The sequence below is a fragment of the Bemisia tabaci genome, chromosome 7 (genome assembly GCF_918797505.1).
Source record: "Bemisia tabaci chromosome 7, PGI_BMITA_v3".
In the NCBI taxonomy this organism is placed as follows: Eukaryota; Metazoa; Arthropoda; class Insecta; order Hemiptera; family Aleyrodidae; genus Bemisia; species Bemisia tabaci.
In genome coordinates this window covers 38,516,077-38,530,521 of record NC_092799.1, presented here as the reverse complement: position 1 = coordinate 38,530,521, position 14,445 = coordinate 38,516,077, and the positions used below count along the sequence as shown (strand labels likewise).

At 39.4% G+C, this 14,445-nt stretch overlaps 1 protein-coding gene across 1 annotated transcript in view; it reads left to right on the top strand.

Annotated features, from left to right (window-relative positions):
- The window catches only part of sprt (PDZ domain-containing protein sprite), a 126,426-nt gene that overhangs the window by 43,493 nt on the left and 68,488 nt on the right, over positions 1-14,445 (top strand). The window contains exon 2 of the mRNA XM_072302814.1: positions 2,361-2,431. Within this exon, the coding sequence (XP_072158915.1) occupies positions 2,373-2,431 (59 nt within the window). The 5' untranslated portion in view covers positions 2,361-2,372. The remainder of the gene's footprint in view (positions 1-2,360; positions 2,432-14,445) is intronic.

Below are 14,445 nucleotides of genomic sequence, written 5' to 3'. Positions count from 1 at the left end.
CCGCGATGCACCGCACCGCCTTGCGTTGCGTTGCGTTACGGCGCGCGCCACGCATGTCGCGGGGCAATTACGCGCAATTATAGCCGTCGCTCCGTCGCCAGCTCCCCACGGCCGCGGCTATGCAAATTCGATGCAGGCGCGCGGATTCCACGCAGCGCGCCGATGCCAGCGGCGTCTTCTATTGGAAAATGTATCTCACGAGGAGATGAGGTCCACCATAATATTTCCTCGTCGAAATTTCGAGAGTTAAAAGGTAAATGTGGTTAGAGATTAAAGTTTATGGTAAGCGGGGCTGGAGGAGGTGAAGGGGACGTCCTGTGAAAAGATGGCGGCATGGCGTTGACGTTGTCAACGCCATACCATGTCAACTTGACAAGAAGATGTTGCGGTGTCAGTTGCCCGATAACCTCTAGGAGAATAGGCATAATGTGGCGTTTGGGTGTCGCAGAACGCCAGAGTGCGTTGTAGAAGCGGCTTTATTTTATGTACTATTTCGTCAAATTGCAATGGAGATGTTGCATGTGTGAGGAATTTGCGATTTGATCGTTGATCCTTATGTAAAAGTTCGCGAGAAACACGATGGTGCCACTGGTTTTCTCTGAAATTAACTCCCAAGCTCAAAAAAAGCTCTCGAGTTGAGGCCAAAATGGAGGGGATATCCCACGCTATCCTGAGAGTCCACTTCTACATCAAGACAAACTCTCCATGCAGAGATAGGGAGCAAATACATTGACAGGGCTGCCATTTTATTTGGGAGCTTTAAAACTTAGAACACGGCATCACTGCAAATGTACCTACTTGCTCCCTATCTTTGCATGGAGAGTTTGTTTTGATGTTGAAGTGGACTCTCAGGATAGCGTGGGATATCCCCTCCATTTTGGCCTCAACTTGAGAGCTTTTTTTGAGCTGGAGAGTTGATTTCAGAGAAAACTAGTGGGACCATCGTGTTTCTCGCGAACTTTTGCATAAGAATCAACAGTCAAATCGCAAATTCCTCACACATGCAACATCTCCATTCTGTGACCAGCGCAACTGACTCATTTTTTAAAAAAAAAACTTGAGGTATTGATGTGTACGTATTTTTCAACGAATCCGTAATAAGTAAATACACTGTGCTGCTTTAATACCTACCTCATCATTGGTCCATTACCAGTTGGGGAGTGCCGGGCGCTTTAGCAGAATCGGCAACAGGCGCTCCTCTTCATGTCTGGCGTGTGGGGCGTTCGCCGTTCGCACGCACTTCTCGTCCGCCCGTGCGATCCGTCCTGGAAAGTGCTCTGACTCTGACTCTGACCGTCCGGGCACCAGCCGCTCCTTGGCTTCCGACCAAGAAGCCCAACTCCCTATTCCGGCACGACATTTGACCTCAAGCCTCATTCAGGGAGACCTCAATGAAGCCCCTGCACAGGCAATTATGGAGCAGTTTGGCCTGCAAAAAGCCTGCATTCACATGTCTCCTTTTAACTTCGCAAAGACGTGGCAAATGAGGACTTATATGTAACAATGGCGGATGTGAAAAATTACCTTTTCGAAACACATTAAAAAAACTGTTTTGGCTTCGAGAAAATTTTGAGAAAATACTTGAGATGTGATCTTCGAGATCCGTACAGTATGCCAGAGGCAAACATATTAAAGTTTTGTGTGACCAAAACAATTTTTTAAGCATGTTTCGAAAAGGTAATTTTTTACATCCGCCATTGTTACATATAAGGCCTCATATATGGATTGCATTTTTCAAAAAGGAACCAAGAGTATTTCAGTGTTGCTAGAATTGTGCAACTTACATTCTGCGCAATAAAATTACCGAAATCATGTAAAGAATTAGATTTACAAAGGTAATTGTTGTCTTGAATTTATAATTTACAGGGCGTATATAGATAACTTGTTCGCATGATCAGTTTATATTTGCAAAATAAAAAAAAAGTTGCACAATCTTAGCGACCTTGGAATGCTTCTTGTTCCTTTTTGCAAAATGCAATCCATATAATTGATACATTTTTTCCGACGTACTTAGTTTTTTTCTCTTTTTTAAAATTTAATGGTTGTTAGAGCAAGATATTGATGGTAAATGGTCTTCTGGAATAGATATAAATACTTAAAGCAATATGCAGCATGTTTTTGAAAGCTCTTCAAAATTTCACGAGGAAAACTATGAGCAAAAAAAAAGGTTTTCAATTAAGATTTGTGAAATGGCAATAATACGAATAACGTCTCTAGTTAACTCTGTTTGCAAGTGATTACCATCCTCACAATATCTGATGGTAATGCGTTCTTTCCTCTTTTCCAGGTTCTTTTTTCTTTGAAGTATCTATCAAGTAAAGTTCTTACAGTATTTACAATTTTTCTATTTTATTTTGCAGGGATGGTTTAGAATGGGATCGGCCAGCCATGGAAGTCAAAGTTCAGGAAGGTTATTCAACAAAGGGCCCAGGTAATTTGCATTTTAGTTTTTGTTTGTAGAAATATTAGAATGCAACCAAAAATGTTCTCTTTCACTGTCATCATAAAATATAAGAGTCGGTGGATCGCAGCTCAGATGGATTACAGTTTGCAATAAGGAACCACTGTGTCTGACTCTTCCATAAAAGCACGTATCTGCATAGGGAAACCAATAGCATGTATGTTGTTTCTAAAATGGGCCAGAAATAATGGTTTCTTATTGAAAAATGTAACCCGTATTATACTGAATCTGGTTGTGATGGTCAACATTTAAAGTTGTAAGAAATGATAGGAGGATTACATTTATACAAACATGTGGAAGACCTTCTATTCAAAACCAGCGAGCACGTTTCCTTTTCTTCTTTGTAGCAATGCTGTACTCATCCCCGATTGATGGAGGCGATGGTGATGATTTTATTACTGCGGCGTCGCTTGTCCTTCTACTGACAATATTTTCGTTAAACTCTGCGCAGGATTTTGACTTTCAAGTAAGATTTACCATCAAAAAACGATCTTGTGACACGCGTAACTAAGACGCCCCATAAAAACAAAGCTGATCAATACGCTCATCAAAGGACACCAGTATTCTCATCGATGAGCATCAACTGGACGTTTTATGTAAAAAGGAAGGATCTACCATAATGCATATGCATTAAATCAAATCAAACTATGAAACACAAAAATCCTATTTACGTAATCCCTTTTGATTTAATTCATTTTCACATACCTCCTTTTAGCATTAACACGTCCGATTATCAATGGGTTCAATTTTTATGGGAATTTTTCGTATTTTGATCGTCTAACGAGGGCTCTCTAACATTCCGTTTAGAAAAAAATGAACTAATAAAAATAAAACCAAAGGAGCAAGCATCATAAAGCCTCATTTATATGGTCCAATTTTCATATCGACATTTTGTTTCGGACCCACCTATTTTCCATTCGAAAGTATTTCATTAAGTTGATCTATGTAAGAGCCACGCAACGGTTAGCATGATTCCACCTCAGCCTTGCTAAGGAAGAACGCCGCATGAATAATCGTGAGTTGCCAAATGTCCTCCGATAAAATGTTCATTTTTGAGAAATGTTATGAATATTTTTCGACGAAATTCTCGGAAACTTCTGATCAAATTTCGAAAAAAAATTCTCTGAAAAATTGGAAGAAAAATATTCACAAATTTTCCCGGATATTCATGATTTGTCAAAGAAAATTTGGCAACGTCTGAAGGCTCATACGGCGTTCTTCCCTAGACTTCAGCCTCCCGTCAGTTCCTGATCTTGACTCGTCGTTTTTATCTCCGTACATAAAATATCCATTGACTCTTGCGGCTCGGAGCCATAAATTTTAGAGTTATGCTTCTTCGCACATTAACTTAACGCCTCGCCGGCCTAAAGCAAATCAATTTGATTCCGCCTATCCCATTTAAAATACAGCAAGTCGGTCCGAATAAAAAGAAAAAATATCTTAATTCCAAGGTGCGCGCGTCCGAAACGTGCATATCTAACGTGCTCATAAAACGCAGATCTTGAACAAGAGCTCTCGGAGGGCTTTCCAACCATGCTTGTAATAAAACTCATAGCGATAAAAAATGGAAGAAAAAGTACGGGAGATGAGCAAAGAGAGAAACGGGAGATGGCAATTTCGTGACCAGTAGCAGGAGCTAGCGGTCGGCTAGTATATTTGAGCCATAGTCGGCGCTGCCAATATTAACAAACACAACATACTGCGGGGAAATCATATTACAATTATTTCAATCCAGGGGGTAAAAACAACGTACAGCAAGTATATTTTTTTTGCAAATTATAAAGGAAAAAAAAATACACACCCATTAAAAAAGTAAAAGGTCTGAATGGGTCAGTTGCATTGATCAGAGAATCGTGTTTTGATTATTAATTCGTGTAAATTAGCAAGAGTAATTAACAGAGTCAACATACCGCGGGGAAATCGTATTAACCTTATCTCAATCCAGGGGTAAAAATAACGTACAGCAATATATATATTTTTTTGCAAATTATGAAAAAATACACATCAATTTAAAAAAGTAATAGGTCTGAAGGGGTCGGTTACATTGGTCACAGAATCGTGTTTTGATGATTGATACGTGTAAATTAGCTGAAAATCACAAGATCTGTCCAAATAGCAACTTTCTCCGTTCAATATTAGACGAGATATCGCCCTTGGAAAAGTCGGGGTTTTGACGTCATCCACCTCGGTAGTGACACCCTTGGTTTCTTTCACGTTGCTTTCTTCATCAGTCGGCGTGACACACATCTGCACCGGTTATTCAACGTGAACATTGCATTAAAGCAAGGTGGAAGAAACCAAGTGTGTCCCTAGAGCGGCGGATGACGTCAAAAACCCGACTTTTCAATGCGCAATAACTGGGTTCATATTGAACTTAGAAAGTTGCTGTTTGGATGGATCTGATTATTTTTAGCTAATCCACAACAATCAAGCATCAGAACACGACGCTGTGACCAGCGTAACTGACCCATCGTATATATTATTTTCGACAAAAGAGGACCGTCTTTTACAATGATTCTTGTATTTCTGGAAATTTTATTGTATTGCCCTGACTTTTGCCTAATACTTGAAGAGAAAAGAAATTTGAAAAGAATGCCTACAATCAATTACTTTCATCTTCTGATCTAGCTTCACCCACGCTCTCGCTGAATTTGCCATTAACAAGTACTGCAACTTTCAAAGTCGTAAATTTCAACGGTGTTTTAAACAACTGATTCGAAAACTGTGTCAAAAGCAGCACCGCCGAATGCATTGGTGGACTAGCTTTTTGTATCGATGCCCGTCCCCAATAATTCAGAATTATTATAAAACATGGCAACATTGATTACCGAAATTTTGCCAAATTATGCATGTAAGCAGCTGAAGCATAACACAAAATTCGATAATTTTGGATGAAATCGGCAACAAAGGACGTGGGTAATGATCAGGGAGCTTAATGGTGAAGATCAAGCTGAAGCAGTAGAACTCGAGCTTTAATTGTGACTGAGATACGCATCGTGGTTGCCAAATTTGACCGAAAACGCCGAGTTTTTCGTCTTGAAATCGTTTAAAAAAGATCGCTAACTGCAATTCCGGAGTTTTTTTATATGAAATGTAGTTGTATTTGAAATGTTTCAATGTTTCATTTTGTTTTATCAATGTTTTGTTTCATTAAGTTGTATGACGAATGATTTCAATATTTTTAAAGGATTTCATAAAGGAATTCACAGGGGAAAAACAGAGCGGAATCCCTGCAAAGAATCGTTTTCACCCGAAACCAAGAAAAGAGCATCCACAGACGCGGTATTTCGAAATACGCTACATCCCAATTTTGCAAATTTTGCATTGAGAAGTGAATTTTGAAAAGTTTGATTTCAATTAAATCAGTTGTTTTCGACGGGTTTCAGTGAGCATGTCTTTTTATGCAAGTCAAGGCTTGCGCAAAAATGCACTTGTTCCCTTTTAAAAACAACTGAAACCGACCATCCAATGGGCTGACCGTCTTCAGCGCCGACTTTGCTCATCCATTCCTTGCCGCGTAATTTAGCACCGTGTGTCAGGACGAGAGAAGTTGGACCGCCTTCATTTTTATGAGTATGCAACTTGGACATCCTGAGAACACGAATAGTTGTATCCCGACGTATGTTGTCAGCAGAGTGTGTTACGCGGTGGGACGAGAGAAGTTGGTCCGCCTTCATTTTTATGAGTATGCAACTTGGACATCCTGCGAACACGAATAGTTGCATCCCAACGTATGTTGTCAGCACAGTGTGTTACGCGGTGGGACGAGAGAAGTTTGTCCGCCTTCATTTTTGAGAATATGCAATTTGGCCATCTTGTAAACACGAATAGTTGCATCCCAACGTACCGCCAAGTCCCTTGTTTCCCAGGGAATTTTTTCCTTTTCCACCGACCATCTGGCAACGTGGATGGACGAAAGCGAAGGCGCAAGAGCAAGAGCACTAACACCTCTGCCTCTGCGGCCTTATATTCGGGCGAATTTATCACCGGAATCGGCCACTTAAAACGCACTCACTCGGTGCGCGCCGCTTCTCGCGTCTTTTATCCTTTAATCAGTTCTGCTTTATTGGGTCCCCTCGCACGAAAATATGTGACCCACTAATTTGAAATGGAGCCGGGAAACGACTTCCTAATTTTCAAACTTGCCCCGGCCGCGCGGCGGCGACCCAATGAACCGGCGACGCGCCTCCCGATGACCGTTAAAGGCTCAATGTTGCCAATTTCATAGGAAAATTTTCGTTTTACAAGAAAGAACAGGACTCGGTAATTATATTTTTACTAGGAGAATAATGTTAGACGTTTCTGATAGAAGAGTCCAGTTATTTCTTCTGATTTCATTAAAAAATCAACAAAATTTTTTAACAAATAGCGCACAACCTTATTCTTGCCAAAAATAAGTTCGATCCTTCTTAACCTTCTAAAGGCTCAATATCGCCAATCATGTGGAAAAATTGTCATTTTCCCACACGAAACGACGCCAAGAACTCGGTAATTATATTTTTACTAGGAGAATGTTAGACGTTTCTAACAGAAGAGTTCAGTGATTTCTTCTGGTTTCATTCAAAAATCAACACGTTTTTTTCAGAAATAGCGCACAACTTTATTCTTGCCCAAAAATTTCGTTTTTCAATCATTCTTCAAACCTTGGAATGAAATTACATTCCTTTTTTAGAGCACCAACGACGAGTAGCCATATCCATGGGAAACGGATCCTTAATTGACAAAAGAAAAGAAAATAAAACAATTCAGAGGAGCTATTTTCGTTGAGTCGGGTAGAAAAATTGAATTTTGACATTTGGGCGGAAAACTTTTTTAGTGTCCTAGAGTATAAGTTGCAGTTCGATAAATTGTTTGGTAAAAGGGGACGTGGCTTTACGTCTCGGGCGATGGGTCCCGAAACATTTGAAGACGAAGGGGTCGCTCTAATATTGAACTTTTCTTAACGACTTCATCTGATCCTCCCAACCTACCCTGGTTTTTGGTTCCTGTCCCAATCCCTGACTTTCCATTTTGTATTAATGGCGTAATGCTGGAAAACTTTACTTTCCCTCTCATTGGTGTTCGACCGAATTTTTATTAAACATCTGTAGCTCAAAAAAAGAAAAGAAAAAGAGTCGCGAGGCTTCAAAAAATCCGTGTAAAATGGTGGCCAATGTTGGTGCGAAAACAAAAGAGGAGAGGAAACCTTGAAACATCTTAGATATCCATCTTTGTCGTCTCAACGTCGCTAGATTGCTTTACACTAATTTTCCAAGTGAAGTAGGGTACTAAGACCCCTGAACGCTCCGCGGTCCATCCCTCCGAAGTGCTTCGCGCCCTAGGCGTTGTGTGTTACGCTTAACTCTTGTGTTTTTATATTACATCTGATAATTCTATCTCACGAAAAACTGTCAATACAAAGAGGTCAACATCCGTTTTAACGGTGATCATAACAGAAAAATATCGATTACCTAAATCCGACCGGATGACAGATCCAAGCTTGAGAACAATATTGAAAGAGGTGCGAATCACCAAACTGTTAACCGCACGGAAGTTCTGACGTCACGCTTGCGGTGCGGTGGGTCAGAGCTCTAACCCTGGATCAGATTTCTGAGCTACCGAAGATCAAATCTGATTTCCTTTGACGAAACTCAGCGGGAGACAGCTTAAACTCCATCTCGAACCACTCTTGGATTCCTCGACTCATCTTGACAGGTTGAATCTTCGATGTGGCTCTGCGAGGAGTGAGAGCCAAGGAGAGGCGAAACAGGTGGTAAATAAGCTTCTGTAATAAGGGTAATTTTATGCAGCGAAAGGATGAGGGATCCTAGAGTTTTTGGTCTCCGCGAGCAAAATTAATTCGTTTTAAATTTCTTTGGATTTCATATCAAGTTCCGGAAATATGTTTTCATTCCTAAACCTCGTACCTATTTTTGTCGACCCTCTCGCATAAACGCAATACTTTGATGTCTCCATAAACCCCAGAGAACATGGATTTATATGTAAAACCGCTCACGTGGAAGTTGAGATACGCCCTTACGCCAGGAGAGTGACCTTTTGTTACAATATTCTGAGAAAAGGAGTTTCCGGTTGGTTTAAAATCAAATTATTCAGTCCTGGGGAAATGAAAACCTAAAAAATCAACTGCTGTATGGTGAGAAATTGAGAATACTAATCTCATTCATGGAATTGTAACTTTCGTTTTGTTTCTTATCATACATTTATCATATCCTATGATAGGACCTGACCGAAGCAATTTTTCTCAATGCGAAAGAAAACTTATGGAAATTTCCGAGAAAAAGGGTTGGTAAATTTTCTACAAAAAGTACAGTAATGGTAGCAGAATCGAAGCGCGAAACTAATCGAAATTTAAACGGGCCACTTATATTTCGATTATTTTATCGCAATATCGTCACCTTCCAGCCAATGTGTCACAGGTGCCATGCGGCGGTGAAAAATTTCCACCGCCATTTTCTTTTTTCATAGAGAAATTTTTCAACGAAACTTTCCGAAAATTGCACTGAATTTTCTTTGTACTGCCGATAAAATCCAGTGAAATTTTCCAACAGATTCAACCAACTATCTCTCTAAAAAAAATGGTGGCAGAAATTTTGAAACGTTGCATGGCGCTCACTGGAAAAAAAGTCGTTTGGATCTAGAGTCTAGCCTCTTAAAAACATTGACAAGAAAAAATACTCTTGATTCAAACGGGCTTTTTGCTTGAATCGAAAGGAAATTCGCCTAATTTAAGAAGCTTGGCTCTTCGGGTCAAGGAAAAATCGGGTTGAATCAAGAGTAATTTTTCTTGTCAATGTTACTAAGAGTCTGGACTCTAGATCCAAGCGACTTTTTTTTCCAGCGCTTGTGATACTTTGGCCGGAAGGTGACGACATATCGAATGACGCAGCCACTAAATCAGCCAATTACTGAAAAATTGCGGATCATTCCTTATGTAGGACAAAGCAATCTGAACAAAGCCCTGTCACAACCACTGGCCATCACCAAAAATATGGGTCATTTGATTTGAACGTCGTGAAAAAGGCAATAACCAGAGGAAACTGGACCGTATATTTTGAAACGCGTCTCGAGTGGGCTGGCTCGGGGCGATCTCCAAAACTCGCGAATCATAAGTATCACGACCTTTTTAGCGATTCGCCGCGCCGTAAAATCAGCCGCGCGGTGCAGTAAATTTTAATTGCTGTCCAGCGAAATCCTCCCGGGAGACCATAAAACCCGCCCAACATCGGACCATGGCCCGGGTGATTTTTTATATTTTTTCGCTGAGTTACCGAACGTGCGCGAGTCAATTAAACGAAACTGAATTTGCGCAAGTGCAATGAAGCTCCCGATTGCGCTACGGTGTCTTTGATTGGACTGGTTCGCGCGCGAAAAAGGGACCGACAGGTCCGGTGCGTCCAAAATGGGCAGTCTAATTTTCGATTGATGGAATTCCGATGCCTTGACCGCTCTGCATTATTTAGTTGGGATCACAACTTTCACGCCATTTTCGGATTAACGGCCGCACATTGCATCGGACCATATCAAAAGTTGCTCTAATATAAATAATGTGCAATATTAAGCGAAGTTTCGTAAAAGCTCACAGTAGCAGGAAAATAAAAATCATATGGTGAGCCTTCTTGCTGTAAAACCAGTTTTCAGTTTTTTTTTGTCAATGAAAGTGCCTTAATCGCCATCTGTCTGTAATAAATTGGTTTTTTTTTCATGAAAATATGGGTAATTAAAGGCTAGAATGAACTTCGTATAATATTTTAGGATAAATTCTTCAATATCTCGCACGTAAACATAAAAAGTCTGAAATTTTAAGTAAATAAAACAACTGTATAACATATGAATTAAAGAGAATGAGTCATAATGTTACAGATTCGTGTTTCTGTCGTTAGATCTGTAAAGTCATAAGAAATTGTATGTCAATATCAGCCCAATGCAACAGGAATATCGTTCTCTGAAAACATAGTAATTGACGGTATACATTAGGTTGCATTTTCAAAAGTATAAGAAGGGAGGATTTTTTATCTTAAAATGAAGACTAACTTAATCTGCCAAAAACACGTGATGAAATAACAACTTAATCTGTGGAAAGGCTGCAAAAGGGAAAAAATCAAAAGAGAAACCAGGAAAACTCGCAATAACAGCGAATCGACGACTTATTTTTATTTAATTTTTGTTTTCCGGTTGATAAGTGAAATTGTGACTATTTCGAAACGGTTAGGGTTTCTCTTTTAATTTCTTCACATTTTGCAGCCTTTCCCCAAATTAAGTTGTTATTTTCTTTATCTAAAAATGATCTTCTGCTCTGATTGTAAAGGGCAAAAAGATCTATTCTTAAAAAAATAGCTGTAAGTTATCGCGAAAGGATTGCAAAGTGCAGTAAAACAAGTATCTGATTATGTCTCTGAGGGCCTCTGGATTCTAAACGGATGGCTTGAGAAACACGTGTGCGAAATAATAGCTTGTCTCATTAACGCGAATTCAGTAATTTCTATGGGTGAATTTTCGTTCGCGTGAATGGAGAGGCTGCCAACAAACCCTCGTTATGACTCCTGCGAGAAAACAATATTAATCTCAGAAATGAAGAATGAAACTTTATAAAAAAGATAGACTGGACAATAGCAGTGATATATCTTTTGTTACTCCTATTCATGGTTACCCGCAGATAATTTCTGCTTCAAAGCCTTCACCATTATTCCAATCAACCACTTTTGACGTATATATTGGCAAATATATGGTTGTTCTCTTGGTCCTCTCTCCCAACCTCCCAAGCTCTTACCATCCTCCTCTACATTCAATCTTGGGTTTAATCAAATACATAGATGATAGATAGATTATCCTCACGCAAGAGTTGAAGTAAAGAAAGAATGAGAAATAAAAATGATTCGTAAAATGATACTGATACCTTCTCTTCTTCAATCGAGTATCCTAGAGGTGGATTCTTTGATTTCAGTTCCATGTTTCTCCGTCGCAGTGATGTGAATTTTAGCCATTAATCCGAAAAAAGGTGATTTTTTAAAGCTAATCGTTTGACTGATTTTGAACTAGATAAATCAGTCGATGTTGCAGACCAACCAGATCGGTGTTTCACACCATCTAAATTTTTGTACTCCACTGAAAATAGTTGATAGATGGTATGCGGTCAGCATTAACAGCCTCAATAAAAATTTGTATTCTGTTAAATCTCCCCCGGTACTAATACATTTATTTCAGGGAAGTTATCAACATTTTCCCTTGATATTTTAAGGTACTCCACGTATGTTAAATTGAGAATAAAGTCTACTTTACAGATTGAAGAATTATATTCAAAAATTGTTCAGAAAGTTTGGATTTTATCCAAGCAAGTTTGACAACGTGAGATGGCTCGCGTAACGTCCTACCCTAGTGTGTGGGGTGATGTACATGGATAGGTGCAGAATCAACTAAGGTTATGCCTGGCTCAAACGCAAGATTAAAAGAATAAACAAAATCCATTACCTCCGAAATATTCTACGAGAAACTGCAAGATTTTATTTGTTATGAAAAATGCACACCGTGGTTCCCATGAAAATACGTTTCCCAAATCACCGTATTGATTGTGCACAACTAGAAGACTTAATTGCGAGAATGAGAAAGTAACCAAAGTTGTTATCACTAAAATATTCCTCATGAAACTGAAAGATCATATTTTTTATGAAAAATGCTAACCTTCGTTCCCACGGCAATATTTTCCCCCATTCACTGTAAAGTTCACGGCGTGGAGACTTAAACGAAAGGTTAAGAAAGTAAACCAAAGTCGTCATTACGTGAAACTGCGAGTTTCATTCTTCATGAAAAATTCTCATATTAAATCACCTTAGCCCTAATGACAATACGCTCCCTTGGAGGTTTGTAATAGACAATTTTAAATTCCAGCCCATAACTTCATTATTGAGGTATATCTATTCCAAAAAAATATTTGAAGCTGTAACATATGTGTCGATGGCTAAGGAACAGTACCATTTTTGTAATGTTTTTGTTGGCTTTGCAATTTTTTCGTACTTTACAGCGTCACCCTGCAGAATTCGAAAAAAAAACAGCTTGCGTTTTTTTACATCGTAGAATGCGGCGAAGTCGCTAACTCATTTTCGTCAAAATTGTCAGTTAGATTGTTCCTTAGCCCTCGTTATACATGAGCAGAATTTCCAACCTTCAGTGGGTGTCTCTGATAAGGAACAACCACATTTCCATTACATTTTAAGATTTCAAAGGGTAAATTTTGGTACTGACACTTCTTAATGATAGTTCTAAAGACTGACAATTCGATTTTCCCGACACAGCCCCACTGAGCTAAAATACCATCATGTATATAAATATATCATTACAAGGTGGAGAAATGGTGCTGGGTCTACACCATTTCGCGGGGAAATCAAAGCCAAGAAGTTCCGATAATAAGATAGAAAATAAAATAAAAAATAAAATAAAATAGAAATTCCCCGCGAAATCATGTGGACCCAGCACCATTTCTCCACCTTTTTACACACAGTTTGGGCCACTTCTTAGTGTTTTTTATTTCATAAATTTATCATATTCGGATTGTCTTGCGTCAAATCTGAAGACCTACCTCCAGTAATTTTGCAAAATTCCTTGGGGCAAGTCTATACATCAAAGGTCATCGTGGGTTCAATCCTCTTCACGCGTCAAGGACACAGCCACACCATCGTAAATAAAATCGGGCACATAATTCCTCAAATCAACACCTATCATTTGCCTGCCTGTTTGTTTTGATCGATTTTAATTAAGCGGCCCACGGTTCCAGTCGGCGCGGCAAGTGGTTGCTCAGTCACCTCTCAGACTCAGATCGATCATTGTGATGTGCTAAGGAAAAACGCCGTATGAGCCATGAGGCGTTGCCAAATTTACCCTGGCAAATCGCTAATTTTCAGGAAAATTTTTGAATATATGTCTACCAATTTCTCAGATAATTTTGTCTGTAATTTGATCTGAAACGTTTGAAAGTTTCAAGGAAAAATATTCATAAATTTCCTCAAAAATAAACATTTTATCGAATGAAATTTGGCAACTCTCGAATGTTCATACGGCGTTCTTCTTTAGCATTGTGATGTGCTGAATAATGACCGGTATCGGCGTGAAATCTCGCGCGCATTTGCAAACGTGCATTCAGCCTGCCCACAGGATAGGATTTAGCAATAGCGGAGGCTCTCTGGCTGGGCCGCGCTCAATTGGAAATCTGTGTTTGATCTTGTAAGACGAATGACAGGCAATTAAATTCGTGTTCATGAGGACGGGATGAGTACTTTCGGCACAAAAGCGCTCCTTGTCCTCCTTTTAAAATCAGCCAGACTGTCCTGATTCGAAACAGAGATATATCTTTGTATTATTCCGATATTAATGTTACGAATTGTAAGAAACTCAGATGGAGGTGGTATGGACAAAGTATAGGAAGTAATATATCAATGGTAGAACCCGACACTTACAAAAGTCGATAAGTATCGCAGCTTCATAACTTCCATTCTTATTCACTTACTTTTGAGAGAATAGTATTTGATATTTTGCGCGGAGATTTCGTTAAATATTCTTGTATAAATGTAAAAAAAGGAAACCCTGACTGGGGTTTTTTTTTTTTTTTTTTTTTTTTTTTTTTTTTTTTTTTTTTTTTTTTTTCTCTCTTATATTAACAGCACCAAAAAAAGGGCCAACAGAGGTGAAGAGTTAGAATTGCTATTATTCTTTTCTTTAGTTGTTTTAAACAAGCTCATTGTCAGCCTCAGTGGTGTAGTGGTCAAGGCAGTTCGCTGCCAACACTGAGGTCCCGGGTTCAATCCCCGGAGGTGACTGATATTTGAGGACACTCAAATATCAGTCATCGTGACTGTGGATGACTATGCCACTCCAATACCCTGACCCTTCGAGGTTACAGGGTGCGGGAGGGACATAGTCACCCAGTAAGTAATCCGTCTGCACTGTTCGACTGGGTTGTGAAAAATCGGTAATCACTCGTAGTGTGCGCGACTGCC